The sequence below is a fragment of the Seriola dumerili genome, unplaced genomic scaffold (genome assembly GCF_002260705.1).
Source record: "Seriola dumerili isolate Sdu_G_001 unplaced genomic scaffold, Sdu_1.0 BDQW01000242.1, whole genome shotgun sequence".
NCBI classification, from domain to species: Eukaryota; Metazoa; Chordata; class Actinopteri; order Carangiformes; family Carangidae; genus Seriola; species Seriola dumerili.
In genome coordinates this window covers 248,405-270,073 of record NW_019174497.1, presented here as the reverse complement: position 1 = coordinate 270,073, position 21,669 = coordinate 248,405, and the positions used below count along the sequence as shown (strand labels likewise).

At 39.8% G+C, this 21,669-nt stretch overlaps 2 protein-coding genes across 7 annotated transcripts; both read right to left on the bottom strand.

Moving 5' to 3' along the window:
• Positions 1-688: 688 nt before the first annotated feature.
• incenp (inner centromere protein) lies at positions 689-11,083 on the bottom strand. Of its 5 annotated transcripts, none has more exons than XM_022756141.1 (21): positions 10,917-11,083; positions 9,766-9,914; positions 9,491-9,601; positions 8,757-9,376; positions 8,593-8,635; positions 8,347-8,416; positions 8,113-8,239; positions 7,924-7,963; positions 7,575-7,662; positions 7,297-7,437; positions 6,860-6,877; positions 4,948-5,057; positions 4,699-4,819; positions 4,501-4,611; positions 4,042-4,202; positions 3,785-3,884; positions 3,335-3,436; positions 3,118-3,153; positions 2,842-2,904; positions 2,570-2,723; positions 689-1,240 (listed from the first exon to the last, which is right to left on the bottom strand). In XM_022756141.1, the coding sequence occupies exons 2-21, from the start codon at positions 9,903-9,905 to the stop codon at positions 1,065-1,067; spliced, it is 2,532 nt and encodes an 843-aa protein (XP_022611862.1). In that variant the 5' UTR covers positions 9,906-9,914; positions 10,917-11,083; the 3' UTR covers positions 689-1,064. The 5 variants fall into 5 exon arrangements, with proteins under 5 accessions (XP_022611862.1, XP_022611863.1, XP_022611864.1 ...); XM_022756142.1 differs by having other exon boundaries at positions 3,335-3,433; XM_022756143.1 differs by having other exon boundaries at positions 4,513-4,611.
• Positions 11,084-11,963: 880 nt separating this feature from the next.
• pgghg (protein-glucosylgalactosylhydroxylysine glucosidase) lies at positions 11,964-18,937 on the bottom strand. 2 transcript variants are annotated; one of them, XM_022756107.1, is made up of 14 exons: positions 18,726-18,937; positions 17,856-18,197; positions 17,555-17,765; positions 17,028-17,463; positions 16,810-16,929; positions 16,053-16,184; positions 15,859-15,970; positions 15,365-15,437; positions 15,149-15,285; positions 14,923-15,056; positions 14,049-14,144; positions 13,878-13,975; positions 13,535-13,758; positions 11,964-12,502 (listed from the first exon to the last, which is right to left on the bottom strand). In XM_022756107.1, the coding sequence occupies exons 2-14, from the start codon at positions 18,097-18,099 to the stop codon at positions 12,426-12,428; spliced, it is 2,094 nt and encodes a 697-aa protein (XP_022611828.1). In that variant the 5' UTR covers positions 18,100-18,197; positions 18,726-18,937; the 3' UTR covers positions 11,964-12,425. The 2 variants fall into 2 exon arrangements, with proteins under 2 accessions (XP_022611828.1, XP_022611829.1); XM_022756108.1 differs by having other exon boundaries at positions 17,856-18,115.
• Positions 18,938-21,669: the final 2,732 nt, after the last annotated feature.

The window sequence follows — 21,669 nt, the reverse complement described above, 5'->3', positions numbered from 1 at the left end:
AGAGAGCAGCCCAAATTATACCCGCCCATTTAAGAATAACTAACTAAAAAGGGCGGAAAACCTTGCGATCTGGCAACACTATCAGCAGTTAAAGGGGTGGGATAGTTACAAATAACTTCTTAAATGCCCATGTGAACAGTGGATTTAAGCGTGCAAATCAAAATTTAAATGGTAATAATACGCTATCACATTATATCTTTTAAGCAGCAGTTACATTAAATAAAATGCATGTAAACAACTAAAGCAGTGATGTCCTTTGCTGTAAAAAGAAATATCTACTAGGATGTGAAGATGGGTGGTTTCTTCTTAAAGGGCCTTTATCAACATAAACTGGTTGAAATAAAATACTTTGATTTTTATTTAAAGGCCCTGCACACTCATGGTATATATTTACATATTGTATCTTATTTGGGAATGATTTCGTACTGTGCAGGTCTGTGTTTGATTGACATCTCTTTGCCTAACTTGTTATGACCTGGTGGGACAAATAACACTTATATCTCCACCAACCTTAAACCTGAGCAGATGTCTGATCAGCTAAAATAGCTCATAACTAAAAGTGTGCAGGGCAAACATTTTCAGCTGCAGTTCCAACTGGTTACTGGCACACCTCAGCCTATGAAAAATATACATTTCTCTTGGGGATCATGTATTATCGAGGCATTCAAAAGCTGCAACTTGCACAATATTTGGTGCAACCAACCATTTTAATGCACTTGATAAATCCCAAACATGGGAATTCTATCATTTACAGTCAACACACATACAAATGAAAGTTTTTACTGGTAAATTGGCAAAAACTTTCAAATATCCCACTGGGTTATAATACAGACTCATTTTCAAGTACAAGTCAAGCATCAGTTTCATCACATGTATCACTTAAATCCATGATATTTTACATACTAGTAACAATATTTCTAAAATGTTGGTGCCTAAAACCTTCAAACAAATTTAATAGTGGAAAAAATCATTCAGAAAAAAAACTTTACTTTATTGGAAACACGTTTTAAAGCAAAAAAATTAAACTATATACAGCAGTGTATATCTGTATCCGTGTACAGACATTACTTGGTTCCAATTGGAGGTGAGTGCCACACAGCAGAGCTGGTGCGTTTAAAATAGCGAGGCTTGCTCTTGTAAAATATGTTTTCCAGTTTTGGTGGTTCAATCGTTCCAAAGAAAGAGTCTAAATCAGGAGGGTTGAAGTACTGCTTCATGATGATCTGCTGCAGGTTGGGACCTGGGAGGAAGAAAAAATATAAACAATGTTTTGACTTAAGACTACACAACCTGAGACTGCAGTCATATAGCTTACAACAAACAGGTCTGTATATTATTTAAAAAAAAAAAAAAGGTAACAGGCATTTTTGGCTAAATTGACAACTGTTGCAGGCCTCTGACTGTCTTTGTAATTTTTCCAGCTGACTCATAATGAAACAAAATCTTGGAAAAAGATTGTTAATATGCACTTAATGGCTACATACATGACATCATGCTAAAAAGGCTAGAGCTGCATGTTTCAGGTGTATCAGTTGATGTTCCATGCAAAGGTTGTGGACATAAAAACATGCTGTTCTTGTTATGCAGAACAGAGCTAGTCACTCTAACATAACCCCGTTTGGCCTCTTGGCTTACATACTTGTTTGTATTTTTAAAACAATATGTTTTCAGTTTGAACATTACCAGAGGAAAGGATTTTGAGGATATGAACACTACCTGATGTGTTCAGCAAACATTAACACTAGCACGAGTATAACTTCCCCAAATTCAATAAAAGCCAACATTAGCCTAAACTCTGATAGCATCCAGGACAGTCTGCCACACAGTGGAGAAATGCTACACAGTAGACATGCTAGTTACAAACAGAGGCAGTCAGCGCGAGCGACAACGAAGGAGTCGAGGAAGTGTGGCTTAATTTCACACAAAATGACGCTAACAGCGCAATGTGCAATGTCTGTGGCAGTAAGATTTCAAGCAAGGGTGGAAACACCAGCAACATGCTGGAACATCTGTAGACGCAGCAGGGCATTAAATATCAGGAGTGCCATGTTTTTGACGCTATACGCCGCCGGTCAACGAGTGTTTCCCAGTCTCAGCAGAGCAGTGAAGGTACATATTAGTGATGGGCCGGTCGCGAATGAGCGGGCTCTTTTAAGTGAACGATGGGAGCTGGCTCCCATCAGTAGTTTGTTTTTTTCTTTTTTAGTAAATTAATACAAGGCAGACCTGAAGAGGCAGACAGCACCCCCCACCTCGAGGGATTGAACAACTACAGAGCAGTTATCTATCTTGTTCAGTGTTCAGGGACTCATAATAGAATTTGCATTGTTGACACTGAAAACCTGTATAGACCTACTTTTTTCTACACAGAAAATCCACAGGAATCGATAAAGAATCGGATCGATAAGCAGAATCGATAATGGCATTGATATCAATAAAATCTTAGAAATTCCCATCCCTAACAGTCGCTTTCAACCTTGTTTGTTATGAAACACAAATCACTAAACTGCATTAATGTACAACACTACTGCAGCAGTTTGGAAGACTGAGCCTGATCATTCACACATACCCTCTGCCCAGGACGGAATCGGTTTCCTCGGGGCAGACTCATCATCAGTAGAGTCGTCACTGTTTTGGTCCATTCCGTAATCCTCTGCACTTTTGGACATAACCAGAGGTTTGTTGCCGCCCTTTGGAGTGATGGCGTATGATTGTGGTGATTGCTGCAGAGGAGGATAAAACACACATTATGGATCTTGAGATTATGAATGATGAGAAATTAGTTCGCTCACGTTTTAAGACAGAAATCCATGAAATACTTGTACGTAATTAAAATTTTACCTCAATATCCACAGTCACATTCAGGCCACCACCTTTTCCAACCGGTGTACTCATTACAGAGTTCTGAAAAGGATAAGGACAAAAGTTGTAAATGTTTCCACCACGGCATAACAAACCAGTAGAGACCTTTCAACATTCAGGTAAATGATTCATGTGAAATAATACCGTCAATAAAAAACAATTACAACCAAACCCAATCTTTTTCTTGCCTTACATGCACAGGTGCAGAACGTTTTTTTAAAATGTATCTGACGTTTACAGTGAAAATGGTCTTACCTCGATATCCATAGTGACGTTCAGCCCAGCAGCAGCCTTCATTACAGAGGGCAGAGGACAGAAAAAAATAAGCAGTACATTTAGTTATTACATCATCAATTAAATGAAACAAACAGATCTTTTATATTGAGAATAGTTAACCTTTATGTCAACTGTTGCTAATGTTTTGTTGTGCTAGTTTAGCTAAACTAAGTATATTTTTCCCTTGCTGGTTTACCTGTGTCTTAGCAGCCTGTTTCGCAGCAGCCTCTCTCTGCTTAGCAGCTTCCCTCTCTTTAGCAGCTTTCTCCTCTGCAGCTAACCTCTGCTGCGCCTCCTGCTGGAACAAAAAGCACATGAACAACCAGACAGATGAGCACCTGAGCAATATACCTGAGAGAGTAATCTGAGTTCAGGTGTTTGCATCAATCAGTTACTATGGACTCTAATGGTGACATCAAATAAAGATCACCAGTCTCAGCCACATAAGTGTAGGGTAAGATATTTGCCTATCAGCAGTTTTACTTATTTGAGTGGCTTCTTTTGACCATGTGACTGCTTAGACTTGTTATGTGCCATCTCCCGTGCGTGTACTATAAAACTTATAAAACTTAATTTTGGACTGCTCAAACATTCACAATTCAGAAACATGTTAAAGACATTTTGGTTCCAAATTTAAATTTATTACCAGTTTTCTTTTCTCCTCCAGTTCTCTCCTCTCTTTCTCTCTCGCTGCTCTCTCCAGTTCGCGCTGCAGAGCAAGAGCTTTTTCTTTTTCCACTCGCTCCCTGGAAAAAAAAAGAAAAAAGGCAAGAAGTCAGAAAAACAAGCTCTGGAGTCTCATCTTCACCTGTGCAAATTTCAGTTTAATACACCTTTTTCGTTCTCAAAAGGTAATGAGGCTACTCACTTTATAAAGTAGCTCTTATGGCACTAATAGATTACCTTTCAGCAGCAGCTTGTCGTTCTCTTTCCAGCTCCCTCTCCCTCTCTCGCTCCTGCTCCCTCTTCAGCTCCAGTGCTTTGCGAGTCTCAGCCAGCTTACGAGCTCGCTGTTCCTCCTCCTCAGCCTTCTTCTTGGCCTCCTGCTGCCGCTTCTCTTCCTCCTTAAGTTTTAACATACACATATAGCATAAGAAAAGCCTGATTGCAATGTATAATGGCAAAGGAAATTAAGTTAAAAAAAAAAAAAAAAACCTTGTCATGTGGCAGACATGACAAGTGATGAACAATTTGTACTTTGCATACATACATACTGTATATTGAAAAAAATCCAGAGATAGGCGTTAAAGACACTAAAACATACAAGTGTGTAAAAACTACTCATCCGTAGGTATGGCTACATCAAACACACAGACCAAACAAAGCACAGATATGACTAAATAAATAATAGCATCATCTCACTGCTTGCTGAACCTTCTTCCTCTTAGCCTCTTCTTCCAACTTCTTCTTTTGCTCCAGCTCCTCTTGACGTTTTATGGCCACCTTCTTCTTGGCCTTCTCCTCTGCCTGACGCTGCATGAAGAGACACAATATCAAAGATGAGATATCATGCTGTTTTGAGGTGAACATACAAATTCAATCACCAACTTTGTTGCATACCTTGTCATTTTTCTCATCAATCTGAGCCATTTTCTGCTCGATCTTCTTTTTCTTTTCTTCCTCTCTCTGTTCTTCTTTTACTTTGGCTTCAAACACCCTTCTTAGCCTCTCATCCCTCTTCCTAGAAAACAAAATTTAAAAGTTATATGTGTTATAAATAAATGTGATAATAGTAATAATAAAAAAAAAGATGAATCACTAAACTGTCCAGTCATAGTGTATTGACTCTGAAAGACACTGATCATTAACCTTTTAAGTTCCTCCTGTTTCTTTTTCTTGTCCTCCTCCATTTTCTTCATCCTTTCCTCCTCTTGCTCCTGCTTCTTTTTGAGTGCTTCCAGTTTGTGACGCTCTTTTGACTGACAAGACAGAAAGCAATGACAGAATAAGATAAAAAGAATTTAGGAAACGTTGTTTTCAGAAAACACCTTCTACACTTAATTAAAAACAGACTGTAATAGGTGGAAAATATCAAAATAATCCAAAAGATCACCTCTGAGAATAAGTCAAGTCAAGTTTATGTTCATGTTGATATTATTGAACAGCAGGGACACATGATATCAGGGAGACATCCTGTCCTCTGTCCTATGATTATTGGTCTCTGAACGTCTGTGCAAACAGTTTCAGCAAATACAGGGTTCCTCCAGAGTTCAACAAATCACATTTCAGACATTTCAGGTCATTACCAAATGTAACAATAATTCCCATTAATATAATTCATGTATGGATAACTAAACAGTCTGTAATCCCCAACCACATTAATCAACCTCTCAACCCCTCAACCCCCATTTTGACCTTGAATGCCAGGCTAGACCTGCATAAATGTGATTAGATTGGCTAGTGCTTGAGCTTCTGCTTGCAAGGCTGAACTTTTCTCAAAAGGAACCACAACACAGTTTGGAAACGCATGATGTCACTCGATTCAATGTGAACAAAAAGCATCTCCATTGAAGTCTCCAACGTATACTTGTGAGTGTAGTGAGAGGGGTCAGATGGCCCCTGAACTAGAGGTGCCGTATGAGGCGACTTAACATTTCTTACTTTAAAGTCACAGAACTCAATTAAAAGATGACAAAGACAGGCAAAACTAGAGATGCAAAAAGTAGTCGTTTTGTGTTTCTCTCAGTCTGGGAGTATAGGTGGGGTGGGGGGGCTTGTTACTTGTTTATGCCCAGGGGCTTGTTGCTTCATAATACATCCATGCCTGGATCCAGATAAGCCACAGAAAATTGATTGACAGATTAACCAATTGAAAATAAATCATTAATTTATTAATCAAAGTTTTTAGATTTTCTAAGGGAACTGAATTTAATGCTTTTTAAGACTTGCGGATACCCTTAAGTATGTACAGAAAGTTAACCACGTAACCAACTGCCTACAGCTCTCAGTGGTGAATAAAACTCCAAAGATAGATCTTGTATCGCTTTAAACAAGCTTTGTTGCACAGTCAAGCACAACTACTGTTGTACCTATATCTTCTGTAACAATAGTTCATCTAACAAAACACAAAATGAAGCAAAACCAACAGAGAATCACCCAGTGCATCACCACAACAGTGTCCAAACACCACCAGGAGCGTCAGGAGTGTCACAGTCAGCAAACAGTGAGGTTACCAAAGCTTTTTAGGTGGTTTGAAGGGTTGTTAGATTATAAAGGCTTGCAAAGTATGAGTATTAGTGACCTGTGAAATCAGAGACACAATCAACTAAAAAGTACAGCTTGGGGGTGTTGTTAAAATGTATATCCAGTAGCCCCTTTCACACAAGGACCCTGCAAAATTGCAGGGCTCAGTTATTGTGAGTAAGTTTCGGTTGCTTACGCGCATGTCTGTCTAAAATACATGAGGTGTAGTATAGGGTCTAATTCTAAACAACATTTAACCCTAAGCCTTCTGAATTATTTATCCAGGAATGTTGCAGCTTCTGTTCTCACTAGAGACCATATCTAATAGAAATCTCTCTAAATCTTGAGCTATGAAGATGCGACAGCCTTAATTTCAGCTCTGATGTAAACGAAATGCCTGACCATTTAGGTTGAAATATAAACGTGGGAAAGGGGCTCTTCTAAAGTTAAGTTCTAAATGAGCAGACATTTAATCAAATTGCATAATGGGATATTAGACACCATCAAACGCCCACAAAGTTCTTCAAAATTCACTTACCACTATACCAACACTCAACTGAGGAGAGGAGAAAAAAATATCCAAATAAGAGGACCACATAGTTTGACAGCGCAACAAAAGCGAGCGATAATGTTTTCTAAACTTAAGAATACACACTTCATCAACCGCAATAATATCAAATTTAATTGTGACATTTCTCCATGTTTATTTGTGCTGTTCCAAGCTACAAAATGTTCTAAAAAGCTACATAAGATTATGGTTTAGACACAATCCTATTTACTTTACATTCACTATAACACCACATCTGTTTTTGGCCAGTTAATAAGTATTTTCTGCTCTAAACAGCACTAATAATGAGAGCTCAAATTCAAAAACCTACAATACAAACAGGAGGTGAAAGATACAGTTTTACTATAAAGGTAGCTTTGGAAAGTTACAATGTTGTTGCTTTGCTACGAGTTAAATGTTTGACTTACCTTAGGATCAACCCTCATCGGAGTGGTGTGTTTAATAAAGGACTTGATAACAGCTGTGCGGCCGAGGGAGTTTGGAGTCATCATCAGCATCTGATTCTTCTGCACAGTGTGGAGAAAAGATCTCATGTTGGGCCTGATTGCCTGTTTATCAAAAAACAAAGAAGAGGAAATTCCAAAGCATTACTATTTGATTAAAAAAATTCATCCATCATTTTTCATATGCATTTCATATTTTCCATTTTACAACGTTAACACTCAGAGAGATTTTTGCATCTTACACTTTGGCTTTTCTTGGGAGGAGAGAACCTCTTTGTGGGACTTTCCTCTACAGTATCTGGTGCTTTACGTTTAGTGCTTCGACTTGACCTGGAGACACAGAAAATGTTTTTGTTTAAAAAAAAAAAAAAGAAGAAAAAAAAAAAAAAAAAGAAAAAAAAAAAAAAAAAAAAGACACAACACAGAATGTATTTAACAGTCTCAACACACTGACACATCATGTCATTGCAGTCATCAAAAAGTACAGTATTCTGCCCTCTGTCATTTAGGACAACAGCTAAATCCTGACAATATGTAGAGACAGGACAACAGCCCATCAAATGATACCCAGCACACACACCCACAACTCACCTCCGACTTGACTGGGAAGTCTGTTGTTTCTCAGTGACAACTGAAACACAAATGCAAACATGTATTTAGTGCATACATGTTACATTTTGTTACAACTGTCAGATACCAATACATTTTTACATTCAACAAGAAATATTAACTAAAATCTAACTAAACAAGATCTAATTAAAACATGTTGATTTTTCATACCTGTTCTCTTGTTGGGAGTGCTCATTTTCTGCTCAGCAATAAACAACGATGGGGGTGCCAGCGTGGGAGAGTTTGCAGCCACAGAACGAGTAATACGCCCAACAGATGGATGTATACTCTGGTTAATCTAGGTAAGCATTTGTTTGATATAAATAATATTAAATATCAGCTGATCAATAAGTGTTGGATGAATTCAATTTCAGTTTGACACTTAACAGACAAAAATATTTATACCTTTGGAGTTTCCTGAGATTCTTCTGCTGCAGCATTATCCTCTGTGTCTGAAGTTACAGCTTCTGGCATGCTATAGCAGTGAATACATTCATATTTAAAAAAGAACTTATGAATTCATGACCAGTCACATGTAGCTAAAAGTAGGTTATGAAGACAAATTTACCAGTTACTGTTACAAATAGCTTAAATTCTAGATGCAAAGTCGACAATGTATGCATCCATGCAAATAAAAATTTTATTACTCACACTTCCTTATCCTCTTCCTCCGTAGAGTCCATGCAAGAGTCCACTACAAATAGAAAAGACATTACATGATATAAAACATAGCTTAATAAGAATCAAAGTACTAAAGAATTTGCAAATGTTCTGCATTTTATGTATTTATAAGCCACATATGGCTCATCTCTCACCACTAATGTTGCTGCTACATGTGGAGTTGCCCGTGCGCACTGCCTTCCTCTTAAGCATGGAACGACGGGATGCACGGCGAACAGACTCCTGTGTCATACTGTGCCGCAGACCAGCCAGTGAGTGACGTAACTTGAGGGAGCACCGCACAGAGCTCCGCCGTGAGCTTTGCGCAGCTCCAGCTATTGCAATCTTAGCAGCTGTACGGCCAGGAGATGGCTCCTGCTTTTTAGCAAACTCAGCAGACAAGCGGTCTGATGAGGAGATGTTGACGACAACCTCAGGTAAGGGTTTCTTGGGTGGAGATGGGGCAGTGCTAGGTAAGTCATCAGGCTCAACTTCTGCATTGTTCACCTTGGTATTTTTGTCCACCTCTTCTTCCTCTACCAGCTCTGGTTTCTTGTTCTGCACCTCTTCCGTTTTATAGCTGCTGTGAGGTGAATGGCTCACATCCTCTGCCACCTCTGGCTTTGTCTGTTTGTTTTTACGGGTGGTGCGTTTAGGCTGTGTAGTGGTACTGTCTTGAGAGGCGGAAGCTTCAGGAATAGATTCTTCTTCAGCAATGAAGTTCAGTGATTTGACAGATGAGCCACGAAGGTTACTGCGCTTTCCCTTTGAAAACCTGGGAAGTAAAGGAACATTTAGTTAGAGTTACAAAGACACAACATGCTTAAAATTCAGGTTTGAAGAAATGTGATAATTTAGACCTTACTGTTGTGAAATGAAAGCAACAAACCTTCTCTTTGCTTGGTTGTCTTCCTGACGCCCCACAGATACACGCTTCCTGCGACTATTCTTTTTCTGTGATGGTGTTTTTGGCATTAATTCTGGTTCCGCATTAAAATCTCTGAAATAAAACAAAACAGCTTTATTAGTAAAAACCTTCAAATCAATTATTAAGTAGAACTACCCAGAACGAAATATTTCTAAAGATGGAAACCTGTGAAAAAAACAAAACAAGAGACCTAACAATTTATTCAATTGAATTTTAGGACATTACTTTAAGCATACCTTGAGAACATGCGGTTGGCTTCTTGTTGGATCTCCTCAAGCCAAACCATGTGGACATTATCAATGTCACTGATGAATTCTTGTGTTTTGCCATCAAACATTTGCACGAGAGAACGTACAGATGATAGTACAGAGTTCATGGTGATGGCCTGGGGCAAAGATTGAGCAATTAAAATCAAGACAAGTTGGGACAAATTTGGAGCTTCACCTAGAGAACATTAAGGCATGAACAATTTTGGCAGTCTCTTTCGCCCTTTCAGTATGACTATTTGAACACACCTGTTTTAAACCAACTAAACACCCACCATTAACATTACAAAAAGAAAAACTATAACTTTATCTACCATAAAAGCTACACTGTAAATATCTAAATGTAATATTACAGTCTATTTAGTCACTTCTGCTCGAAAAGGGATCCTGAAATATAAGGCACACACCTACAGCTCATTCAAAGGTTAACAGTGTTGCAAGGTTAACTATCTAGGTTATCAGTGACACAGACAAGCAACCTTACTAAACAATTAAAATGCCATTTCAAGTCACTGCCAATTCTGGGGAAACGCTGCCTTTTCATAATGTCAATACACAAACTAATAGAGTACATTGACAAATAATGCGAAACTGCACATTTGAAGCAGTCATTTATCAGTCTAGGTTTTTCTGGTTTCTGTTTGTTTTTCAGTCTCGCGTTGACAGATCCATTTTGCACTGTTCTTGTCTTTCTATGTGAAGTCGGTGCATGCGTAATGTCTTCTGTTTTCGCGGACGTATTAGTGTGTTAGCTATTTGAAAACAGTGTGGTCGACAGTAACACAGCTGTCTTCAGCTCTGACACATCGCGTTACAGCAAAAACAGAGCACATTAACAGCACCCTAACACAGACCTGAGCGTTTTATAATATAAATGTGGTTAAGTAACGTAACGTTACCCAGGCAACAAGTTAGCTTAGCTAGCTAACATCAAAACACCCAAAGAGACCAACGAGCATTAAAACTCAAATAATTCCAATTCCTAAGACAGTGACAGTTACTGGTAGACACAGTAAGTTTACTTAACTGAGTTGGATATGACGTTTTAAATTGGCCTGCAATTAAAAGGCTTACGCTACGATGTTAGCTAGTTAACGCTAATGTTGTCTTTGAATATTTACCTTTGATATCCAAGTTTCTGAAAAAGAAATCCGATGCTCGCTGCTCCACTAATATTAAAAACTAAATCTGTCGCATACTGACGTGAAAATAAATGTGCTAAAATGAAGGAACGTCAACTTTGTTTTCGGCTCATGTGTAAACTTTACAGGACGTCCTGGACGGTAACAGCTCCACCGTATCCTCTGCATCCAACTCACCCGCTGAAACCGTTTAACTGGTTCAAAACCACACCAGCCAATCCCGGGGCTCCGTGACCAGAGGAGCTGCTCGATTTGTGGATTGTCTCTGAAAAGGCGGAGCCAGACGTTTGGATGAATAGCGAGGAGTGGTGCGGAGTGCGGAAACGGTCGACATGTGAATACAAATCATGCGAACACGACGGAAGTGCTGGGCGGTGTTACAGCGCTGCTCAGATTTAAATCAACCAATCGATGTTAGCCAGGATTTGCTCCGATCCGACCATGGGTAACCTGCGTGTTTGGTAGAGACTGCGACAAAACACATACGAGTATATTTTAAGAAACCCTAAAGCATAGCAATGCTATAAGTAAATTTAGATGTGATGGCCTCTTTCTGTCCCTTGTCCCATATTCTCTTGCAGACTTGTAGAGTTGTTGCTTTCTTTTTCCAGAAAAGCAAAGCTACAGGATGTTTGAAGACATCAGTAGCACAGCAAAGACTGGCCCAGTTCACAAAGGTAAACTTTTCAACTGTACAGTGACCCTCAGAGCCCAATGCACCGAAATGTACGAAAAGACATGTATATAGACAAAACATAAGCAAATTCAGGAATAATGCAGAAAACACAACCGAACGAGCTGCAAAACCAGGAAGGTTTTGTTATTGATTATTTTCTCACGGAGTTTTTTTTTTTAAATACTGTGCATGCATTATCAAATTATTGAAGATATTTTTCTTAGTTTGCGTGCGTTTTGTCTATTTGCATGTCTTTTCTTAAGGTGCAGTGTGTTGAGGTCTCAAGACCACCACAATATTGTTTACATACTTGTAACAAAGTCACAAAAGATGGAAACAAATGGGGGGAATTTATTTGAATATATTTCATTTACAATACAACATAATTGGTTCAAGGTTTTGTAACATGGCATATTATAGAACTGAGGAGCTTTTTCAAAAAGTATTCCAAATAGTGTAAATAAATTTCAAGACATTTTTGTACCAAATTTTAAAATGAACAAATAAACAAGGGAGCAGGTGCTACATACTCACCATCAGTTCCCCACCTCACAGTTCTCACAAAACCAGTTTTTCTTTTTGCATTTTTCTTTTCATTAAATCTAAACAAATAATCCATTCACATTTTGTAAATCCCTTATGATCCTGCTCTGCGATGTAACCATAAAAACATGGAACTCATGTTGCCCTTCTTTTTTGAATTTTGTACATCGTGTCCATGGTTGGTCAAGTGAATGTTACCATACAACATAAGTTCAACATATGTTTAAATATGCATAAGTGAAATGATTAGCAGGGTCAGGGCTCCTGTTTCAGAAAGGCCAGCAGGAAGACGTCCAAGCCAGTTTGCAAACATATCCTGGCTCTCGAGGAAAAGTTACTGGCTGCCCTGAAAATACAGATGTATATGAGTTAATTCAAAATAATCTGTTAGTGCATCAATATATATGTCTGCTGCCATCAAGACTTTGTGCAACATGATAATTCACAGGAAAATACGTATACATTTCTGGACGTGAAAAAGATGACATATATCTTCAGTTTAGCAGTTTATGATTTTTTTCTCATCATATCATCATAGATTAACCTCCTGAGGAGCCCCAGGGCAAACATTTGTTGTCGGGTCCATATTGACTTAAACTACACATAGCAGTTTCATTAATTTCTCAGACCCCTGGGACACCAACCAGTGTTTCCCAGTTTACTCTGATAGTAAATTCAAATTTTGACATTTTTGACAGTTGGTCAGACAAAACAAAGCAATCTGAATATGTCAGCTTGGGCTTCAGAGAATAATGATGCGAGTGTTTCACTGACATTTTATACACTGATCAATCGATTATAAAAACCTTACAGTGCTCCAAATGGAGAATGGAATTGCCCGAGGCTTTCTCTGTGTTAATTGAAAAACTACAAGAAATGAGCAAAATATAAACTGAACTCTTCTTAAAAAATCTTAAAACTTGATTTTGACATGGGGTCACTCTTTAAGACTGAGCCCACAAGATGGAGAATGGAGGACCTGTTATAGTTCAAATTCTACGTCAGTGGTGCAAGTTTCTAGTGAATTTGCAATTAATGCAATTATGCAGATAGAAATATAATAGAATAAACATGGGGCTTTTGTGGCTCCTGACAATATTGGGCCCCTGGGCAGTTGTATACTGCCTGCTTGCCTGGTTGGTAATCCAGCCTTTATTGCACTTTTTCTTATTTTATCACTCAAATACTACGCCCTTCCTATAATCACATGTACTACTGTTATCAAGTTTTTATGTTCTTGCCATTTTGTTGCTATAGTTCAGGAGGTGAAGTGTGTTGTTCGTTATCATTAATGTACTTGCTTTCATTATTGCAACAATGAAAGTCCTAAGAAATTGAAATGGGCAGCTATCATTGCATATCTTAGTATGTCTTTTACCTGGTGTGAGAGGGATTTTAGTTCCTGATGCTTTCAGGACAACCACTAGATCGTAGGGCTTGGCGTCGCCATCTCTGCTTGCCTGTTCCCTCAGTATGATGCAAACATCATCTTTCCTCAGCAGCCAGTCCATCTGACTGCCCAGGTAGTTCACACCACGGACACAGAGCTCAGAAATGTCATGGGGAAGAAGTGGGGAAAAGGCCAGGCATTCCTTCTGAACTCTACAAAAACAAAAAAAAAAACACTTACTATGTCAAACTTTGTATCAGTATGTGCGGGCTTTGTGCATACTGAGGTGTTTTTTTTCCCATTGTGCACGGCGGGCAGATTGATGACTGACCTGAAGCCAGTATAACCAAACAGCACAGCTTGCAGGAATCCTCCCATACCTGTCAGGAAGTTGACCGCACCAGAGCCGTCTGATGATTCACTCCATACCTGTGAGGACAAGGTAATCACTTATTCACTGAATATTCAGTAAAGAGGCATAATGTGGGTGTGAGAGTGGTACCTGGAACGGGCCCTGGATGTTGCTGAAGCACTTCTCAAGTAAACGCTGAGCTTTCTCAGCCTCCCCCAGCTCCAGCCAGCCGATGGCAAACATACCCTTACAGTGGAAAGACGTAAAAGCATTTACATTCAGTGCAAAGGGACACTGTAAAGCACAGCTGATTATATGTACCACAAACAATAAGTAAATGATGAAGCCTGTATTTTTAATCATTAAGTCGTCCACTTTAAATGGAGGAAAATAAAGAAGTGCATTCACTCAAGAACTATACTTCAGAAGAAGAGGCAGTGTATTTTCATTTTATTTTCTGAAAGGTGGAGATACTAGTTACTTTACAAATAAAGATTTGACATATAAAACAAAATGCATTGTTATGGATCAGATTTCCCAACAGTCTAAAGTAAATAAAACAAGCGTCCCCTCCACCAGCTACATTCTAACGTCAGTAATAATAATCAGATATTATATAGTATAATACTGATTGCTGTAAAACAAGTGTGTTTACTTTTGACACTTATAAGCAAGACTACTACAGGTTAAAGTAGAGTATAACATTAGCACAAGTAGAAAGGACTCATAATGTCAGTTAACTAACTCATAAAGCAAAATATAACTAGTTTGCCTCCATAAGCTACTATATGCAAGACTGGTATACAGGGCTATAGCAATAAAACAATAGGAGTGTTGAATTGAGCAAGGGCTTTTTATGGTTCATTTATTCAACTTTTAATTTGAAAATGGAAAAATGTGAAATTCCTTCTTTCAAAAGTTATAAAGTGTCACTTTAAGTAGATTTTTGCTGTTAATACTTAATTAGTCAACCAGAGTTAACAACATCAGTTTTGTGCTCACCATACAGCATCCTGTGTCTTACCCATGTCATTGCTGGACCACTAGGGTCTGTGACTGGCTCATACGCTTCCAGATCATTTCTTCTGATCTCTGGAGACATTGTGAGTCCAAGAGGGTAGCCCAACATCACTGTGTCTGCTTGTTTCACTGGATGACCTGTCAAAGGTCCAAAAGACAGTGTGACATCATGTCATGACCACGTTATTTTTGTAATGTGGGTCAGTGCCAACAAAGGTGCAAAAATTCACCTTTAATATAGCCATCATATTCAGGATGGTACTGGGATTCTTGGTCAAAAGGTATCTTGATGTGTTCGCCCACGTCTTTCCATTCCTTTGGTGCAGGATGCTGGAGTATATCAGCCAACTCTACAGCGAACTGGAGACTGACAAATGCGAAACGTTTTGTATCATTGGTATTCACAAGTTAATATGCACTGCAGGGAAATATTCAAATACTAGTACCTGAATTTGGCCACTGTGTTTGTGTAGACAGAGTTGTTGACATTGTAATAATACTCATCAGGTGGCATGACACCTAAATGGCAAAAAAAGCAAAATGCTTCATTATATTTTAATAAGAATATTCATGCTAATATACAATAACAATTACATCTTTTTAGGCATTTAAAATGTATGAATGTAGAAAAAAATCAAGTTGATCAACAAAAATAGAAATAGAAGCAAAAGAAAAAATATCTGACATTACAGTAGCAAAAATAAAACAAAATGAAGTGAATTAGATTTTTTTTTTTAAGAGGTGTTAACATTTAAAACTTAATAAGAGTGAGAGCGAAGTTCCACTTCTCCGTAGACATCTTTTGGTGTGATAGTGAATTTTTCCTCTGGTAGACGAGTCAGATGTATTTCATTGAGCTTTTATTAAAGAGTCAGCCTGATAACCATGGCAAGATTAATAAATTCAATGTAATTACTGTCTTTCTAACAATGGTCTTTACCTAGGAGGTGATATTTCTGCTCCTGAGGGTTCCATGTTGCTCTAGAAACCCAGTAATCAGCCACACCGTATATCACCTCGCTGCCCTGTCCCTCTCTGAACATGGACAGATCCTGCAACAAAGAGCTGCAGTTAACACCCTCACACAGGCTGAGACAACATGATGGTGAGTGGGGATAAAGGAGGAGCCTGTACCTCAGTGAGGTAGAGATAGTGCTGGAAGGCCAGGGTCACGTCTCCATTGATGTGAATCTCTTGTTGTCCATAAATGTCCTCGGGACACACCTCCCGCCCTGACACAGCACTCTCCCACGGAAACTTTAGTCCCTGCAAAGATACAATCTTTTCTTCAGAGGACTCAGACACAGCTTCATTATTATTAGTAAAATGCAGAACACACACACACACACACACACACACACACACACACACACACACACACACACACACACACACACACACACACACACACACACACACACACAGTATCTTACACTGTGTAAAATACTGTTGTTACGTCGTCCATTTTGTCAAATCATGCATCTAATATGAAATATTGATTTGTTGGATCAGTATCTCTAGTTATTTGTGACTTATTTGAGATTAAGTTTGAGCTTAAAGTAGTTTTCAGTCGGGGCGCCTCGGTGGCTCACCCAGTGGAGCACGTAGCATATAGGCTTAGTCCTAACCGCAGCGGCCATGGGTTTGAGGCCGATCCACAGGCCCTTGCTGCATGTTATTCCCTCTCTCTCTCTCTCTCGCGCTCCCTGACCCTCCTGTCTATCTGTCCTATCAGAATAAAGGCAAAAGTTCCCAGTAGCCTACTAGTTTTCACCCTTCACTGAAAGTGTGTTTAGCTCACTAACTAGCTGTGAACCTACATGCATCGTGAGTGTCAGTGAATGCAGAAGAGCTTGATGGTGACACCTGACTATCCCACTGATCTTCATACCTTTAAGCCCTGCCTTTGGGCGTTGTCTTTTGCGCCATCTATAGTCTTCACCCTGTACTCCAGCACAGCTCGGGCTAACTTGGGGTAGAAAAGGGCGATCCCAGGATACATCCAGATGTCCTGTCACAGGAAGGTACAGTCACTGTGTGATACAATGATCATACAACCAAAAAAGACATAAAAAGACATATGTAGGCATTAACTTCCACCAGCCTTACCTGGTCCCAGAAAACATGGCCCCAGTAGTCCTGACCATCCCCACCATTTGACAGCCCACCTGGACTGACTCCACCAAAGGAGCTGGAGGTGTCATGTATGGAGGGGAAGGCACTGAGGAGGTAGAACATGCAGCCGATCAGAGCCTTGGAGAGACTCTCTGACCCTGTCACCTCCACCGTGCTCTGCAGCCACAGCTCTTTCCAGGCCTTCTCGTGAGAGGGACGCAAGTTACCAGTCGCCATCAGATCCAAGCCCTCATCAAAACTGGCCTCAGCAGAGTCTAAACTATTGGCCACAATCAAGATGAAGCCCCAGCGAGCCTGGCTCTGCTCTGGAGGCAGCGTCAGAGTCTCAGGTATGTAGGTCCAGAGAAGGTGCACTGCGGGACAGGAGCCACCGGGGAACTCAGCAGTGGTTGTCTGGCCTTGGATGTGTCTGAGGGAGAGAGGAAGAGGCCCATGTATAAAATCACCCTTGTACTATAAGGAGAAAAAAAAGTATTTTACATGTTCACTGTTCACAGTACCTCCCTCCTTTGTAATCAGGACCAGACTCAAAATCAATGTCTTTGCTCTCAGGTGTGAACGAACTGACCAGCTTGACAGTAACTGCCTCCTCTGACGTCACCTGCCGCACCAACAAAATCTCCATCACCATCAGGTTGGAGTAGTAGCGATGTGAATACAAAGACTGTGTGGCTGTTACTCTGGCTGAGCTCATGGTGTGTGTGAAAATGCCTGGATGAGAAGAGGAGACAGTTAGCAGAGATAGTTCTTCGCAGCATGAAATGAGATCAGCGACAACACAGGTTGCTCCGCAGAGGTCACCTGTGTGTGTGTCCAGACTGTAGGTATGTCGGGCAGGTTCCTCCACCTCAACTTTAACCGCCAGAGGACAGGGGACATCCGCGCGGTGACAATGTCCACCCTCTCCGTTATACACACCACCCATGTGCATGATGTTGTTGTACACCTTCCAGCCCAGACGCCCGTTGGCCAGTGGAGGGAGGAAGCGGAGGTCATTGGGTAGAGTGTCGGTGGAGAAGACGTAAGGGTCTGAATCACAGGACATGGCGAGGAAGAGATTTCTGCTGGGAAAACTTCAATCAAACCAAGAAGTCGTGTCCAGTTTGGTCAGGGGTCGATCAGAAGGTCACGGGATGTCTTCAACTGAATGAACAATTATTTTACTCACTGCAGGGTGTGAAAACATTTATATTTTGACAGCATTTTTGTATTTCCACTACCGTACCGTTACCACCGAGATTATGGACAGTTGCATGCTACATTTTTGCAAAGTTTTTTGACTATTTTTGGACCATGTACTGCTGAGAGACATTAGAATACTACTTGAAATTTTGACTGTGGAACAACACACACACACACACACACACACACACACGTTTCACAGGTTCCTGTTAGTAAAGGCTATTTGTAGTTTGTGTACTTTGACACTTTTGTGTCACGAGACATGTCCAAACATCATCCTGAGTTGCACAGATCCAAACTGAAAAAAAATAATTAAGCATATCTGACATCGTCTTTGAAGGCTTTCATTGGCACAAACATAAATACACAATCTCAATGATCAAGCGAAGCCACTCTTAAAAGTCAGAGTGAACTGTTGCAGCTCTGCATAAACATCCAGCATATTTCCCTCACACACATTTGTACATTTGGGAGTGTTTCACATCTCACATGAAGAGGAAGTGGCATCTGTTTCTGCAACAAAGAGGAATGCTGGAAAACCCAAAGTGAAAGAAAAATCTGCAGAGGCTCCCAAACCGGTGGTTCTTTACGGTTAAGCCTGTGAAAAACAGCTTAGGAGCTCTAATTCCTTTTAAAGTTCATCTAGTCAAAGTAAAGAACTCAAACGTTTGCTGACAAAGTGGGTCCAAGTTAGTCGAGTACTACAAGTGTAGGAGGAGGCCTTGCAGCTTTGTGCTGCACAGAAAACCTGGAATTGATTCTTGGTGTGCTGAAAAACATGGCACGGATTAAAGGATAAGGCATATTGAATCAATAGGTAGAACACCACTTCATATTAAACATGCTCATTGGATTTGAATGATTTGTTAATCACATTATGTACGGTGTCAACTCCAGCTTTAAGAAAAAGTTCTAAACATTATTAATGAAGATTGTTTTTAAAAATTGGACAGATTAAAGAGTGGAGTCTTGTTGCAGGCCAACATGGCTGCCAGCATATGCTTCCATATTCACAATTAAAACACCAGGAGCACTTGGCTGAGACAGTAAAAATACTCTTCAGGTCACAGTGAGAGTGTTTACATTTTCATCCTATCTTTTCCAAGAAGAATCACGTCACTCTCTCCTCAGCTCACCAGTCACTCTATAAATTCCCTCTCATCTTTTTTGATATTAGGTCTTACTGTAATCCTTGCAAAACACATCCACAGGGTAATTTGAGACAGTCATGGCACAGAGGCAAAAACTGAAACAGAACTAGTGCTGACAGAATCAGTAAGTCAATAAATCAGTGTAAGAGATCTGGGGTTTTTTTACTCAGTTTTACCTGAGTAGTATTTCTGAGTGACATGTCTTTTATGTTATTTGACTATAACAATACATATACATTCTCTCTTTCGTTTATTGTTTGTTTCTTGTTTGTTCCTAAACTTTCTTACCTGGTTTTTAAAGTGCTCTAGAATTAAACATATTTAATGTTCTATTATTATTACTATAAATGGGGTTGCAGGCAGAGCTCTCCACGTCCTTATGGAGGCCATGGGTGGGAGTTAACAAATGCAGCCCCACGACCACTACCGGCCACATTTTTAATTCAGCACAGTAAACTCTTCTAAAACCTTGCTTTTAGCTGTGGATATTTACTGCATGTCATTTCCCATCTCTCTCTTCTCTCATTCCCTCTACCGTTCAACTGATGCTATTCATTAAAGGTGTAAAATGTCCAAGAGATACTTCTTTTAAAAATGGGATAAAACCCTTGTTAAGAGAGAAGGTGGGTCCAGTACTCCCAGCATGCACATACCCACAACCCAGTTTGTCTAGACCACCAGAATCCAGTATTCATATGATGGTTTAATATATTTTACTGGTTTACTGGTTTGCTTCATTGTAGATTGTTTATGATAATTTGATTACATTAAAAAAAATGTGTTAAAGGCACACTCCACAAAGTCACCAGTCAGTCTGTAAAAACAGCTTTATATTGTCTTCTGTGGAGAGTGGAGTTCGAAGGATGTAGGCATTGAACAGGCAAGACGGTTTTATTGACACTGTTTAGTAGAATTATGGGAATTGTATGATTCAGTTTTTTGGTGCTTTTTGCATATCTCAATTTCATTGTTGACCATTATTTTCTTTCTGTCTCTTGTGCGTCCCCCAACTTCATGGCAATGCAATATTAAATCACTGTATTAAATACCCCTTTAAAGAATATGTACTGTGTAGGCATTGTATCAACCAAAATATTACAACCAAATATTTGGGACAGGGCCTGAAGATTAAAGGGTAAAAATGCAAAAGCCACTAATGCTGTCACCGATTCAGTTTTTGTCGTGCTATAGTGCATCTTAACAAACACATTTCCAACCAATAAAATCACCACAAAGTAATTACCATGCAAACACCCTGGATCCTGCTGGGCTTAGGTAGCCCTGATGACAGTAGTGTTGTGTGAGCTTTGTTTTTGTGTTCACATTGTTTTTCAGTTATTACAAGTTTTTCTGGAAAACCAGCTGTCAAAATTGTAAAAAAAAAAAAACAAAAAACAAAAAAAAAACAACAAAAAAACCCAGAGAAGACACATTTTTCACCTCAACTGCATTACATTAGTTGCACCTCTTGGTGGTGCCGAGGAGCTGTTTGTGTAGCATCTGGCATCATGCCAGGGGGTCAGAGCCACAAACCCTGGGAAAAGCAGTGCTTTGTCCATATAAGGCTGCAATCCATCCGCTTCCCTCTTCCTCCCCAGCTCCCTTCCTCTGTCTTTCTCAGACCTGAGGGATATTTACAGAGAGAGTGCCTCGGCCAGCCTGCCCTTCCTTATTAGGAGCTCAGCTTGTTGTCAGTACTTCTACCCTGCAGGACAGTGGTCCATCTCTCCACTCTCAGATGAGACAAACAGATGGATGACTGGTGTTAACTTCTCTTTAGTGCAAAAGGACGGGAGCTCAAAAGACAACAGGATTCCTACAGCTACACAGACGCCTGCCGAACACTCACCCTGCACATGTAATGACACCAGTTTTTATCATGTCAGTCAAACCGCTTATGGTGTACAGTCCACCTTGGAGCAGCAGTAGATTAATGTTACAGTACAAACATACTATAGATACATCTGTGTTGCTGTTTCCTCTGTTAGGCTCATGGTGTGTGAGCATCGCAGTGTTGCAGCTGTTCTAGTTCCTCTTTTTTTCCTCCTGTGATGCAGGACATCTGGCTACCAGAGAACAGCAACTGACACTGTATGCAGGGTTGATACAAGCACAATTTGGATGAAGCAGGAAAAAAAACAAACAAAAAAAACAACCAGGTGACCAGAGATCACACAAGAGAGAAAATCTGATGAGTCCATCAGTCACAGCACATTATGAAGAAGCAAGGAATCCAAGCAAGATTCAGTGGTGAGGATGAGTACGATGTTAGGAAGCATTTA

What these genes read in the sequence shown, in the direction of transcription:
- incenp (XM_022756141.1), bottom strand. Translation starts at nt 9,905, where the DNA reads ATGAACTCTGTACTATCATCTGTACGTTCTCTCGTGCAAATGTTTGAT. An exon ending in GCCAACCGCATGTTCTCAAG is followed by an intron (nt 9,602 to 9,765) that starts GTATGCTTAAAG and finishes GTTTTATTTCAG; the next exon opens with AGATTTTAATGCGGAACCAG. An exon ending in ATGTGACTGTGGATATTGAG is followed by an intron (nt 2,724 to 2,841) that starts GTAAAATTTTAA and finishes CCTCCTCTGCAG; the next exon opens with CAATCACCACAATCATACGC.
- pgghg (XM_022756107.1), bottom strand. Translation starts at nt 18,099, where the DNA reads ATGTCCTGTGATTCAGACCCTTACGTCTTCTCCACCGACACTCTACCC. An exon ending in GCCATGTTTTCTGGGACCAG is followed by an intron (nt 16,930 to 17,027) that starts GTAAGGCTGGTG and finishes TTCCTGTGACAG; the next exon opens with GACATCTGGATGTATCCTGG. An exon ending in ACATCCAGGGCCCGTTCCAG is followed by an intron (nt 13,976 to 14,048) that starts GTACCACTCTCA and finishes TTGTCCTCACAG; the next exon opens with GTATGGAGTGAATCATCAGA.